Here is a 14,555-nt window from a genome sequence, read left to right on the forward strand (position 1 = left end):
GTCCCACATCGGGCTCCCTGCTCAGCAGAGAGCCTGCTTCCCTCTCTCTCTCTCTGCCTGCCTCTCCATCTACTTGTGATTTCTCTCTGTCAAATAAATAGATAAAATCTTTAAAAAAAAAAAAAAGAAAAAGGGCAACAGAGGTACCAGTAGCTTGTTAATCTCCAGGTTCTGTTTTTAGAAGAAATTTGTAGAAGGAATCTTGAGAGAAATGTAATGAAGGGAAAAGGAGGTTGAGAAATGGGTTAATTATAGAGGGATAATTTAGTATAACCTTTACTTTAAGCATGTAATTGTAGTTCCTGGAAAGCATATAATGGTTGAGGGGCCGGAGGGAAGCAACAGTACAAACAGGGATCGTTTAGGGTTCAGAATGTTTGAAGTCAGTGTTCATGACTATTTTTGTTACTGTGTTAGGAGCGGAGGGGATTGTTACAGGCTTTGTGGGTTTAAATGTACTCAGTTTGGGTTTAAGTGAGACTACGTTATAGAAAACCTCCAACTTTCAGTCCCCTTCTCAGAAATTTTACTGTCAGTCATCATGTCTCCCAAAGTCCATGTTGTCGTGAGGATCCTATTCAGCAGCGCAATGAGTGAAAGTTTCTCAGTAGCCTGGGTGGTTAACATAGTCAGGCCTAGAGCAGGGCAGTCAAGTGTTCACAGGATTTCAGTTGACTAGTCTCCACTTGGTCTCGGTTCCCTTTTTTTAAAAAAAAAAACAACAAAAAACCCAACACTGTATATAGCGGGCCTGAGGTTTAGGCTGAGTGCTGCTTGTGAAGAAATCCTAGAAAAGCTATCTGACCCCTATTTATCTCATTTAAAGTGGGCCATCAATTCTTTTTTCCTGATGTTAGTTTGTAATACCTGGCACTGTGAAGATACGGTAGATGATTAGGAAAAGAGAAAAAAAAAACTGGACTTGGGAACCTGGAGTGTGTTTGAGTTGGGCCATTTCCTAGAGTGAAAGGACTGAGCCAGGGTACTGGCCATCGCGGTTGGTGACAGCCGCAGTGGCTAAGACCTCTTGCGTGCTTCCTGTGTGCCCGGCGGGTCCTTAAGGGCCACTCTCCCCCCAGCTCTTCATGATTTAGATCCTTCTAGGCTCACAACAGCTCTGGGGGAGGTGTTTTTGTTCCTGTCCTACAGATGAGGAAACTTCGGTTTAGAGAAGTTAATTTTAGTCAAGGTCACATCAGGTGTTAAATGGTGGAGCCAGGATTCAGAGTCCGACTTCAGACACTGAGCTCTTAGGCAGTCAGGTTTAGTAGGGAGCTTAGGGGAAAATGGTGTGGAGTCGGACAGAAAAGTTGGCATATTGTGTGTTTGCCGCTTGTCTAATAGCTTCCTTCATGAAGTGAGGCGGTTGTAGTAGTTGCTTTTGGAATCACAGCTCAGGCTTTTTTTTTTCTTTTTCTTTCTTTTTTTTTTTTTTGATAGTAAGCAGGCTCTGTGCCCAACATGGGGCTCAGACTCATGACCCCGAAATCAAGAGGTGGATGCTCCACCGACTGAGCCACCCAGGCGCCTCTGTTTTTTGTTTTTGTTTTTAAGAAAAAGATACTCAATATGGAAAAATTTTTTATAGATGTGACAGAATCCTTTAATTCTGTTACACAAGAGGGTCTACAGTGAGAATCTCACATTTGAGTAATACTGTAAAGAAAAAATCTTCCTGTGTTGTACTTGAGCCCCATAATAGCCCTGAATGATAAGTAGTCATCTCCCAAAACTCCCATTTGAGGAATTGGGAAACCGAGACCCAGAGGGTTTGAATGACAAGGTCATGTAAAAGTAAAAAGGAAATTTGAACTTAGTTTTAACATATTTTATATAAGCAAATATATATAAAACATTACTATTCTAACAAGTAATCAGTATCAAATATTATTAATGATAGTTTACCTTTTTTAAGTAACAAAAAGTACAAAACTGCTATTTTACACAAAGCAGTTTAGACTCGGTTTACTTCAGGGGTCAGTAGCCACATGTGGACAGGGCTGCCATTTTGAACAGTGTAGACAGACAGACACTCATAAAATCATTGATCCTGTTAGGAAAATTATCTTTTGAACAGTTTTGAGTAGTATGCTAGGTTCCTGGACCAACCCACAAAGCCTTATTTTAAAGAAGTGGCACTTGCTGAGTTCTGTTTCCTCTTAATCAGTCAGAAGCTCTTGGGTTCTGTTAAATTCCTTCAGTATATTCGTCAGTATTCGGACGGGCAGACACCTTTAGATGTCTTCTCTGTGTCATTCTCTGTGGATGACAGAGTACTGAATGAGTAGACTGTTGTTCTGAAGCAATGTGGACTTGTTTTGGAGTTGGAGACTACATATCCTCTATGTTAAGGCCAGTGAAAGCAGTACTGTCTATCTTGGGGATACTGTGATCAAGGCTTCTGTGTATTGTAACTTAGTTTCCGTTGGAAGTAAACTGTGGAAGAGACTAGGAAAGAGTTAAAAAAAAAAAAAGATTTTCAGCATATAAAATAATTTTTGTACTGTAATGTTTTGGCTTCAGAAAATTATGTATTTTATTGTTTGCCATGGTACTTCTCATAATGTATTCATATACCAAGGTCTCTCTAATAAAACTGATCATCTACCATCAGATTTTAAAAACAATTTCTCCAGAAGTAAAATAAGTGTTCTAGCTGGTTATCTGGTCTTTTGCCATTGTCCTTCCATCAGTTTTTTTTTGTTTTTGTTTTTGTTTTTTTAATTTTTGATCCATATGAAGTAAAAGATGGGCCTCCATTATTTAGCATAACACTAGTGCTCTAAAACTTGGTAAAGTTGCTCACTGTCTGGACTGACTCTGGCTCACTAGGGAAAGACTGTTTGGTAGGGCTTGAGGATTAGGGTAATTGCCATAGAGTCCTTCACCATCTAGTTCTATAATGGTCAAATTCAATAAATGCTATTTTAGGTAACAATAATTTAATATGAGTAAGAAAAATTATTGTGCCCCATGGCACTTAAGGAAAGCTTTATCTTTACTTAGGAACAATTCCTGGTTATTGGCTACGAATTATTCAGTCTTTCCTCACCTCCCTGCCTGTCCCTTTATCTTTTATTTTTAGGACTCCCATGCAATTGGCCTTAACTAAAAAGTTGATTTATGCTTGTGGCCTCTGTCTTTAATCTGTTCTTTCTTTGTGGGGCCCTTAAAGTTTGAGTGAGGTATCTTGAGGCAGCTCTGCTCTTACTATGTCAGAGACGGTGGACAATGGGGCAAATATGGCAAAGCAGGGTTGGCATCAGTTCGGCTTCTGAACACAGTAATTTTAATGAATTATCAGATGTGTCAGAAGTGACAGATATGTTTGAAATTTTTTCCCCACTCAAAAATACTTAAAAGTTAACTACGTTTAACTGAAAGAGCAGCCTAACCTCCAGGAGTTAAATTTATTACTGATTTGGCCAAGTGGTTATATTCAGCTTTTCTTCCAGAAAACTTAATTTTTTTTATCATTTGAAATAAGAATTTTTGAAACCATTTAAACTTATGCAAAACTCAATGGATCCATTAAATGTTAGAGGTGACAGTTATAGGAAATTCATTTAAAAATCAAATAATGAGAAATGTGCAGTGCCATTTTTTTATTATTAAATGTCATTCAATGATGTCTTCTCTGATCTGTATCTAAAGAAACATTTCAAACATTCTTTATTAATAAACATTGTATCAGGGACAATGGGGCACATCTGTGGGAAAAGCATGCTTTCTTTGCATATCTTTTCCTGTGCAGTTCACCTAAATGACAAATTCCTTATTTAATAAAAGTGTATATGTCTTATATAATAGTAATATATTAACATTTTATCATAACAATCCATTTCTTTCAGTTTCATATTTACATTGTTTTTTGTTTGTTTGTTTTTATTTTAGGCCACTGAACAAAAAATCAAAGGTACGTTGTTTAAAGCTATTTTTATCTTTTTTTTTTTTTTTTCATTAAAGTAAGGTTGTTGATATGCATTTTTATTCACCTCCAGGATTGGGAGAGCCAAGAGCGTGAAAGAACAGAGGGGTGGGGACAGAATTCTTCGGTGACACACCTTGGAGTCATCTCTTGGGGTTAATGGTTTACTATATTACTGCTTTCAAAATATGCCACCTTGAGACCTACCTTACACTGTCTCCTAGGATGCACACCACTTCTTGACATACTCCCTTGATTTGAGTCTTTGAACGCATGCACCTTCCCTTAGTCTTCTGTGTAAAAAAGTCTTCTTATCTGGGGTTATCTCTGGGACTGTTACCTCATCCCTTGCTTTATTCCTTGGTCTCTGTAAACAGTTGTCCCCCACTCCTTCCTGGAGGCATACCGTGATACCCACTCTATATTTAATTCCTGAGAATAGTAGATTGCTAACCTGATGGTCATTTTGCCAGGCTGAGCAGCTCCCAGTACCCATCAAGCAGGAGCCTTCAGGTTGCTAAGGAACCAGGAACATCATTCCTCTCAGATCCTGAATCAGGAATTCTTCACCCTCTCAAGAGTTGACTACCTGGTAATGAAAGGTGTAGGGCTCTCAGATGCTAAACTTGTTAGGCTTGAAGATCATGAATTTTCACGTGTAGCTATATCAGAAGTACGACCTCTGCATTTGGTTGAGAAATGCAGCTCAGTACTGCCTGATTTTATTTGAGGTCAGCGTTTGTTAAAGTAACATTTATTAGCTGCAAGTGTCTAAGAGTGAACAAGAACAGTCTTAGCTTATATTTTACTGGAGAAAGTGGCAGTAGAGGGAAACACCTAAACACAGTATAGTATAATATGATTTGCTTCAGGTAGAAATGCCGTTGTTGTCCTGGAACACAGAGGAGTAACGAGTAGCTTATTTGACACAGGGGGTTAAGGAAAATCTCCTTGAGATTATGAATCTTAAAAGATGAAACAGCCAATCCAATAAGAGAGGAAATGGCAGAGGGATCAGTCAGCACGATTGAAGGTACAGAGACAAGAAATAATGTGGTGGACAGTCCTAGAGCTTTAAATATCCAGCAATGAATGGATGGGGTAGAAGGGTTTTTCTGAAGAGATAAGAAGGGGTTAGGTCAAGAGAAGGCCTTATATGCTCTGTGTACTAAGGAACTTCGACTTCTGTGTTTTAGGTAGTTAGAAGCCACTGAAGAGTTTAAGCAGAAGAGTGACATGGGTTGGTTTTTTGTTCTTTTTTAAAAGCTGTCAGACACTGTGGATGAAAGTGTTGGCTGAAAGATGGAGCAAAGAGAGGAAAGGCACTCTCTGGGCAGAGGAAGCAGGTGGACAAGAAGAGGGAATATTCAGAGAATAAGTGCAGAGATGTTGGGGGGAAGGGACAGAATGTAGGCTTGGAGGTGGGGGGATATCATTGGGCTTCATACTGGTTAGAGAAGGGAGCCAGCCTGGGTAATGTATGAAATTGGTGAATCACTATATTATACACTTGAAACTCGTGTAACACTGTGCGTGAACTATACTGGAATCAAAATAAATAAACTACCAGTTTGAGTTGTAGAAAAAGAGTGGTGAGCCAGCAAAGGTCACAGGTATAAGCTGTGCCTTAGGAGCTTCTTTGTCAGTACCGTCTAGCGTTCACCAACAGAGTGCAGCACCAGAGAGGGAGTGGGGGAATAGAAAGGGTAAAGACAATTTGAACTGAGGTCTTGGCAGCAGGGGTAGGAGACAGATGGAAGATGTAGGAGGTCTAGAATTCACAGGATTGCAACTGGTGAGATCAGAGGGGGAATCAGAGTTCAAATGTGGCTTTGAATCTGGACGCGTAAGAAAGTTTATAGGGGAGTGGAATGATGTAGGGGGCAACATTGCCAAATTAATTTGTTGGAACATGACCAAATTTCATCTTCTTCAAGCTCAGTTTTCACACACCACTCCCCTCTACAGGGATGTTAAGTTGTCCCTTTGCTCTGCTTCAAGACCAAACTCCTGTGCTTGGCTTTCAAGGCCCTCTTTAATCTGACCTCCTGTGATCTAACCAGCCTGTTGTCCCTCACTCCTTTATACTTTTCAGAGCATTCTCATCTGTTTCGTGTTCATCCCTATTTCTGTCTCTTTTTCTTAGCCAGGGAGGCCTTTTAGGCTTTCCAGACCTCACAGAGCTCATCTTCTGATGGATCACTCCAATGGCCATGGATTCTCCCTTCCCGATTTCTTAGGATGTTATGATGTATCTTAAATTTGGGCCACTTGATTATAGTCCATCTTAGAGTTTCGACTGGCTCGTGGGTGTTTGTTTCTCCAGCATGATCTTTGAATGCCTGCTGTTTATATCCTTTCCGAATGTAAATCATCCTTTTACATCCGTACATAAAATATGAATGTATTTGAATCTTCTTAATTTTAAACTTGACAGAGTTCTGAGAATGTTAGGTTACTTAAATGTTTGAAAGTCACTTCAAAATGTATTGTTGCTCTGACAACTGTTTTACTTCACCCTTTTCGATGGCAGTTCCGTGATTGGCCACATTATTCTGGTGTATGAAAATGTATTTATTTTTGTGCCGTGTATAATGTCTGTGTTATCTGTGATTTGGGGTTCATGGTGATTAGAGATTACAAACTGGAAATTTGTGGGACAGGTTTGGCACACACAGTCATTACGTTTACTGAATGTTTGGTTTTGGAATAATTTATGACTTACAGAAAAGTTGAAAAGGTAGTAGGGAGTTTTCCCACATACACCTCACTCAGTTTTCCCATGATTGACATCTTGCATTTCTGTGGCACCTTTGTCAAAACTAAGAAGCTGATATTGGTATTAATGGAACTCCAGACTTTATTGAGATTTCCCTGTCTTCTGTTAACTCATTTCTAAAATCCAGCACCAGATACGCAGATGCATCTAGTTGTCCTCCTCCTCGGTCTCCTCTGGTCTCCACACAGTGTGTTGGTTACCCTTTACGCTTCCCATTGGCAGCATTTACCAATCAGGAGATTCTGCGTAACCAAGAATTGCAGTTTCTCCTGCAGTTTTCACGGTCCACATCACTTTTTGTCCTTGTGTAGTAGAGTCTCTATCAGGCCCGGATCTGGTAACTTCTGGCTGTCAAGTACTTGAAGGAAACAGGGCTGCTGTGACTGGGGGACTGAATTTTGAATTTTTATTAGAGTCTTTGTGATTGTCAGGAGTCTCCATCTTAGGGTTCAGACTGAGCGTGACTAGTTAGGCTGCAGCACCCTCTATGAATTCTGCGTAAATGAGCCATTCTTTCTAAGGCTACTGCCATTTCTGGTTAAATAACACTAATGTTGCTTCCGCCCAGTGGTAAGACAGTTTGTGTAAAAGTTGGGGTCTTGTAAAGTATCATAAATTAAATTCTTTTTTTTTTTAAGATTTTATTTATTTATTTGACAGAGATCACAAGCAGGCAGAGAGGCAGTCAGAGAGAGAGGAGGAAGCAGGCTCCCTGCTGAGCAGAGAGCCTGATGGCGGGGCTTGATCCCAGGACCCTGAGATCATGACCTGAGCTGAAGGCAGAGGAGGCTCAACCCACTGCGCCACTCGGGCGCCCCTTATAAATTAAATTCTTGACCAACTTTCATACATGGAGACAAGTTGATGTTTATTTCCTGGTACAGTGGATTCATAACTCATCTAATGAAAATGTGGAGCAACATAATGCGAGACAGAATGCAATTCTTGAAAGTTTTATTCTTACCTTGTGACTTGAACTTTGAAAAACTGTTAAGGAGCATGCATATTTGAATGTTTGAATATTTGAAATGCTTTAAAATGTGTATGAATATCTCCTTGAAACAGCAGGGGAGTGAAATGCTGAAAAATTTATGGTGAGGTATAGGAATAGATGGATACATTTTAAGATGTCCTGTGGCCTTATATAATGTAAAGGAAGAGAAGGAGTTAATATTCTCTCTTCAGAATGCCTTTGGGAACTTGATTAAGAAAAGTAATTTTTGGGGCGCCTGGGTGGCTCAGAGGGTTAAAGCCTCTGCCTTCGGCTCAGGTCATGATCCCAGTGTCCTGGGATCGAGCCCCGCATCGGGCTCTCTCCTTGTTGGGGAGCCTGCTTCCTCCTCTCTCTCTCTCTCTCTGCCTGCCTCTCTGCCTACTTGTGATCTCTCTGTCGAATAAATAAAATCTTAAAAAAAAAAAAAAAGAAAAGTAATTTTTCAGGGCACCTGGGTGGCTCAGTCGTTAAGCATCTGCCTTCGGCTCAGGTCATGATCCTAGGGTCCTGGGATCGAGCCCCAAATAGGGCTCCCTGCTCAGTGGGAAGCCTGCTAACTCTCCCACTCTCCCTGCTTGTGTTTTCACTCTTGCTGTATCTCTGTGAAATAAGTAAATAAAATCTTTAAAAATAAATAAATAAAAAGTAAAGTAATTTTTCAAAAACTGCTTTTCAGCTCTGACACTGATTTGTTTTGGAAACATTCTCATTATACATTCCTTGCAAAAGAATAAGCACTGTTAATTTTTTTTTTAATTTTTTATTTTTTGTAAACATATATTTTTATCCCCAGGGGTACAGGTCTGTGAATCACCAGGTTTACACACTTCACAGCACTCACCAAAGCACATATGCTCCCCAATGTCCATAATCCCACCCCCTTCTCCCAAAACCCCTCCCCCCAGCAACCCTCAGTTTGTTTTGTGAAGCACTGTTAATTTTTGACAGCTAATGCCTCTCTCTCTCTCTCTCACCACCATTTCACTCCCTTCCCCTTCCCCCCATTTCTTCTTTCTCATGCTAGTGCTTTCTTCAGGCGATTTTATTTATTTATTTATTTGAGATTTTATTTATTTATTCAACAGACAGAGATCACAGGTAGGCAGAGAGGCAGGTAGAGAGAGAGAGACGGGAGGAAGCAGGCTCCCTGCTGAGCAGAGAGCCCGATGAGGGGCTCGATCCCAGAACCCTGGGGTCATGACTTGAGCTGAAGGCAGAGGCTTTAACCCACTGAGCCACCCAGACGCCCCTCTTCAGGTGATTTTATAAGCAGGTTATATCCCACAGAATAACAGACCCCGGAGCTCTGAGGACAGGTGGAAGGAGGCTGAGATGGAAACAGGAATAGAGAATAGTGGATAAAGATTTTATTTATTTCCTGGTAATCCCATGGGGTAGCATAGCTTATTGCTGCTATTCTCTTTCTGGACTAATTAAAAATTCTTAATGAAAATTGAGTCAGCATTTAAAACACATTTTTGTTCCTTGCCACATTTGGAAGCCATTATTCTTGCTCAGTTCTTTTCTTTTTTTTTTTTAAATTCTTTCTCCGTTCTAGCCTCACAATTTTTTTTCAAAGATTTATTTTATTTATTTGAGAGAGAGAGAGAACAGCAACCAGTGGGAGAGGGCAGAGGGAGAGGGAGAGAGAATCCCAAGCAGACTCTGCGCTGAGTGTGGAGCCAGACACGGGATTCGATACCATGACCCTGAGATCGTGACCTGAGCTGAAATCAAGAGTCAGACATCCGACTGACCGCGCCACCCAGGTCCCCACAATTTTTTTTTGTCGAACATGATTTTATTGCTTAGCTCCATTGCTCCTGGGGGGTGATCAAAATATTCAAAAGCTGTTAGGTCAGGGCATGTGAAATCGTATTGGAGACATCCTGATGACTAACTTTGAGCACCTACTGTGTATCAGGCGCTGCTTTATATATACTTAATCTAATCAAGGGGAATATTCTAAATATTTAATCACTAATAATGAATGGTTACCAGTGGTTCAGAACACATACTGGAGCAGGGTCCTAGAAGTTTCATATGCTAAGAGTAATCTTTTAGCTCTTGAATTTTGGGAAATGTGTGGGACTTAGAAGGACCAGGGTGGCAGACTGGGAACTCTGAGGCTTCGTGAAATGTAGGATATTTAAAAACTAATATGGGAGTAGGCCTTCATCAGTGTGTACTAGAACAATATAAGTCTGCATCTAATCCCTTCAGCATCCTTATGAAAGGAGATAGTATCCTCACATTTAGAAGTGAAATTGAGGCTAAGAAAAATCATTTGCCTTTTGGTTATGCAGCTGGTGAGTGGCTGAGCCAGGATTTGATGACTAACTCTAGTGGGCTCTACTGCTACTTTCTTCTTGAAAACAGCGCTGTATTTACATGCAAAACAAAGTCGGAAGGCTGCGCTAGTGCTTTAATAATACTCAGTGAGTGAACTAAAACAATGCATGTTTTAAAAAGATGCCCAGAAAGATCTTTTAACAGGTTTTATGGTACTTCCCCAAGCACAGAGAAATAAAAAGTTGTATCACCAGCATAATTTTGTGAATCAGGGAGCATCTGACAACTGCAATGTGTAAAGTGGTTGGCTTTTCAGGAATCATTAGAGAAAGCTCTGAAACTGTTTGCTTCATCTTTGTTGATGAAAAAGAATAATAGGAATTTTGAGGACCAAGCAAGAAGGTGATTTTCTAAAAGCTTCCTCCTGGCATCAGACCTGTACGCAGTTACAACCCATCCCTTTTTGGAGCAAAACTAATGAAGTTTGAAATACCTTGCTCCACCTCTTTCAGGGAGATGTAAAGCGACCGACCAAACCCACATCGCCTCCGTTTCGTGCCATCTTCAGAAGGAGGGAAGAAGTACCTTCTGAGGAGCACGGGCAAATATGTGAGGCCCTCCCTTCAGCAAGCTTGCTGACGGAGAAAGCTGGGAAAGGCAGAGGACACAGTTCAGCTGTGGGGATGGGACTGAAATGACTGTTAGAGTCAAAGGAAGAAAGCATTTAGTTTGTTCCCTTCGTATTAGTAAGGAAGCAGTCTTCCGCTTTCTTTTCATCGTCACTGCCAGTATCCGCTGTGTTGTGCAGGCTCATGGGGTCATCTTGGGAAACAGAGATAAATAAAAAGTAATTGTCAGGCAATCCTTTCTTCCAAAGTTGGGATCCATAAAGTGTCCTTGTTTTTCGTTTGTTTGTTTAACATTCATGAAATATTTATTGTTTGCCGACCCATGCACAGCAGTGCATGAACGAAACCAACTCCCAAGTCCATGTCCCAACTATGCTTCATCTTTTCGTTTTACTTTAGGAGCAGTAAATATATTTACCTGTGGTCTCAGCTTTTTACTTCATAAAGTCTTAAGTCTCTCAGTCACAATCCTGTAATAATGAAATTCAGGAATGTTGGTAGCTTGACAAAGAATTCCTGTGCTGCATAAATTTTCAGAGGAGAAACTGAGGCCTAAACAGATGTGACTGGAAGTGTGTTGCCTGACACTGTTCACATAATGGCTCATGTAGGAACCGGCCTTTTTCGGGGCTGTTAGGGAAAGAGAAGGGGCTACTGTGGCTGAGGCTGAGCATCAGCTTCTGAGGCTGTCCGCCTCATAGCCCGCCTGTGACTCTGTCACACAGGTAGGGAAGTTCTGTTAGAACTGGGCCTTCTAGGCAGTGTTTTTCTCCATAATATAGAATAGAGTCATGACTTCTGTGTTATGGGCAGGTATTAAGTAATAACTGGGCAGCCTAGGTTCTGATACCAAATGTGCCATCATAGTACGTTCACTTTATGAGAAATTGTGAGGGCAGATGTGTGCTGACCTCTTGGAAGGAGAAGCAGAGTTTCTTGCTGATGTAGAATTTACTAATGGCAAACATCTTTCTTCCTATGGAAGGTGTCTTTGAGCTTTGTAACTCTCTTTGTAGCTCAGCACTAACAGTAGGGGGAGAAATGGCCTTCTGCTTCCAAGGGAAATAGTAGAGGTTTAGGTATATCAAAGTCACTATTTTTCCTTTCCTTCTATTGAGAAAGGAAAACAATTTGTGTTGATTTATATATAAATCTAAATTTATATACTCAGTGAGGCAGTGAAGGATGCTGAGGACTCCTTTATGCTTGTAAAATCAGGGCCATTTTATTTCTAGCATATGTAGTTGTGTTTGCGTCTAAATACCAACAAATTATTGTGTTTGCTTCTTAATACCAACAGTGAAAGATTTTGTAACTTCATATGTTTTTGATGCAGCTCTGGTGGGGCAGAGACGGTGAAATAGAAAAGCAGACATCAGTGCAGTCAGCAAAGCAAACTATTGTTGGAAAGTAGATTCAGGGACGATTGACTCCATAGTTGTTGGAGACTTGTGGAAGTATCCTAGGGTTGTGTCCTAAGCCCTGAGATTCTGCCTTGGTAGCAGTTAGGTCTTCAGTTTCAAAGAAAACAAATCGGGCATCCAAAGTGGTTCAGTCAGTTAAGTGTCTGCCTTCAGCTCCAGCAATGATCCTAGGGCTGTGGCATCGAGCCCCACACTGGCTCCCTGTTCAGCAGTGAGCCTGCTTCTCCCTTTCCCTCTGCCTGCCGCTCTGCCTACTTGTGCTGTCTATCTCTCTGTCAAATAAATAAAGTCTTTAAAAAAAAAATAAAAAAAAAATCTACTGAGGAACAAACACACCTTCAAAAAAACAAAAGAAAACCAAATCAGGAGTCCTCTGGTTTAAATTTTGGAGAAGTCAGGAGAGCAAGAATAGCTTCATCAGCTATAACCAGGTAAGAGAAAACTCCAGACTAGGAAATAACCCAGTGTATATTCTGCTTTGCACTTTTATGTTCTTCAGTTCTAGTAAGAGTACTATCTGTGCTTCAGAACAGTACTGAGAGCGCTCTCTCTGCTACAGCCTCATTGAAAATGCACTGGATAAAAGCAGCTGGAAAGAAAGCATTTGGCCTGAAGCGAAAAGTATTGAATCTTCTACTGAAGATGATAATCATGGAATTCTAGCATAAACACAGCATAGTGTTAAAAGTCCAGGCTTCTGAGTCAGATAGCATTGGATTTGAATAGTGCCTTTACAGCTCTTGTTTCTGTGACCTTGGGCAAGTTCTTTAACCTCCACACCTCAGTTCGATGCTGTGGAAAGGAGATAATTCAGGCTACTTGATGTTGTGGGAATGAAATAATATAGAACATAAATCTCAGAACCGGAGACTAGTAAATGCTGAGTATAGACATCTTATTATAGAAAGTTTTAATTTGCAGCTTTCAGAGTGACGATACTATAATTAGTGACTTCCCTATTTTTGGAGAGTTTGATTTTGCTCTTATAAGTAAGGGGAAACTTAATTTATACTAGGAGGAACATTGGTTTGGGGGCCTAGTTTGGTTTTAAACTCAAGCTCTGCCATTTACTAGATGTTTGATCATGGGCAGCCTTCTTCTAAGCCTTAACCGCCTCATCTGTAAAATGGAAATAATATTTTAAATTTATAGAATCATGAGGCTAAAGTGGTATCAGAGTGCCTGGCATCTAGCTAATATTTAGTGAATTTGAATTTCCAACCTTGTGGTTGTGCAGTATCCTAGCAACCTTTCAGCCTCAACTGGACATACCAGCAGTGTCCCTAGTCACTTCAGAGTTCCTCTTCACCCAGACGGTGATTTGGTTTTTCCTCTCATTAAAGTAGAGCCCAACCCACCATGGGTGAATCACAGTGCAGCATCTGCCGTAGTGCAAGGAATAGGTCTTGCAGCATGTGAATGGGGTCTATTATCTTTATAAATTTGGCAGGCCCAAATTGGTATTTTAGTGCTTTGATCTATATTTATTGGTAAAATGGAATATCATATGTTTAATTACTTGTGCCTTTTTAATTTTATGAATTTCCCATTCTTGTTCTTAACCCATTTATTTCCTGGGCCTTTTGTTACCAGTTTACATGAGCTTTTTTTTTTCTTCTTCTTCTTTTTAAATATTTTATTCATTTATTTGACAGACAGAGAGACATCACAAGTAGGCAGAGAGGCAGGCAGAGAGAGAGAAAGAGGGGAAAGCAGGCTCCCTGCCAAGCAGAGAGCCTAGTGCTGGGCTTGATCCCAGAACCCTGGGATCATGACCTGAGCCGAAGGCAGAGTGCGGGTTAACACTGAGCCACCCAGGAGCACCTACATGAGCTTTTTGTATAATAAACTTATTAGCATTCTGTCTCATATATTTGATGCAAATATTTCCAAAATTATGGATTATATCATACGTTTGAACTTGTTCTGAAGTTGAGGTATCAGGCAGAAATACCTAAATTTTGCCCAATAGTAGACTCCGCAAAGGGGTATATATGCAGAGGATGCAAATATATATTTCAGAGCAAGAAAAGCAAAATTAAATAACCGTTGTACTCTTAGGTTAAACTCTGACCCTAAACTCTAGTGACTCTGTGGAATGTTTCCCTGAATTAGCTTTAAGGGCCTTATCCCAAAACAGTACCTCTTGTCCTTCATTTAGGGAAAATTGGGTAGACAGTGGGAGAGGAGAGAGAATGGATCCCTTTAATTTGTTCTAAAGGACAGATATTTTTCTAGTTTGCCTTTTAGTTTGGAATAAACACACACACACACACACCCTTGCAAAAATAAGCAGTATTGTATAATTTTATTTGGTCAAACTTAACAATTTTTTACTCACTGATTACTTGACTGAGTTACGCTGGGAAAATCTACCATTTATCCAGATTTAGAAAAATTTTTGCCCATCTTTTCTAAAAGCTTTTTATTAACTGTTTGATTTATCTGAACTTTCTTTTCTTTCTTTCTTTCTTTCTTTCTTTCTTTCTTTCTTTCTTTCTTTCTTTCT

General features: G+C 40.2%; 1 protein-coding gene across 9 annotated transcripts in view; it reads left to right on the plus strand.

The window, feature by feature from the left end:
• Positions 1-14,555, plus strand: part of TNRC6A (trinucleotide repeat containing adaptor 6A) — a 104,955-nt gene that overhangs the window by 31,485 nt on the left and 58,915 nt on the right. For all 9 annotated transcript variants that reach the window (XR_009407010.1, XM_059415148.1, XM_059415151.1 and 6 more), the window contains one exon: positions 3,895-3,916. Coding sequence is in view for 8 of the 9 variants with exons in the window: in XM_059415148.1 (XP_059271131.1) it covers positions 3,895-3,916 (22 nt within the window). In the remaining variant the exon portion in view is untranslated. The remainder of the gene's footprint in view (positions 1-3,894; positions 3,917-14,555) is intronic.

This window comes from Mustela nigripes, chromosome 11 (assembly GCF_022355385.1).
Source record: "Mustela nigripes isolate SB6536 chromosome 11, MUSNIG.SB6536, whole genome shotgun sequence".
NCBI lineage: Eukaryota > Metazoa > Chordata > Mammalia > Carnivora > Mustelidae > Mustela > Mustela nigripes.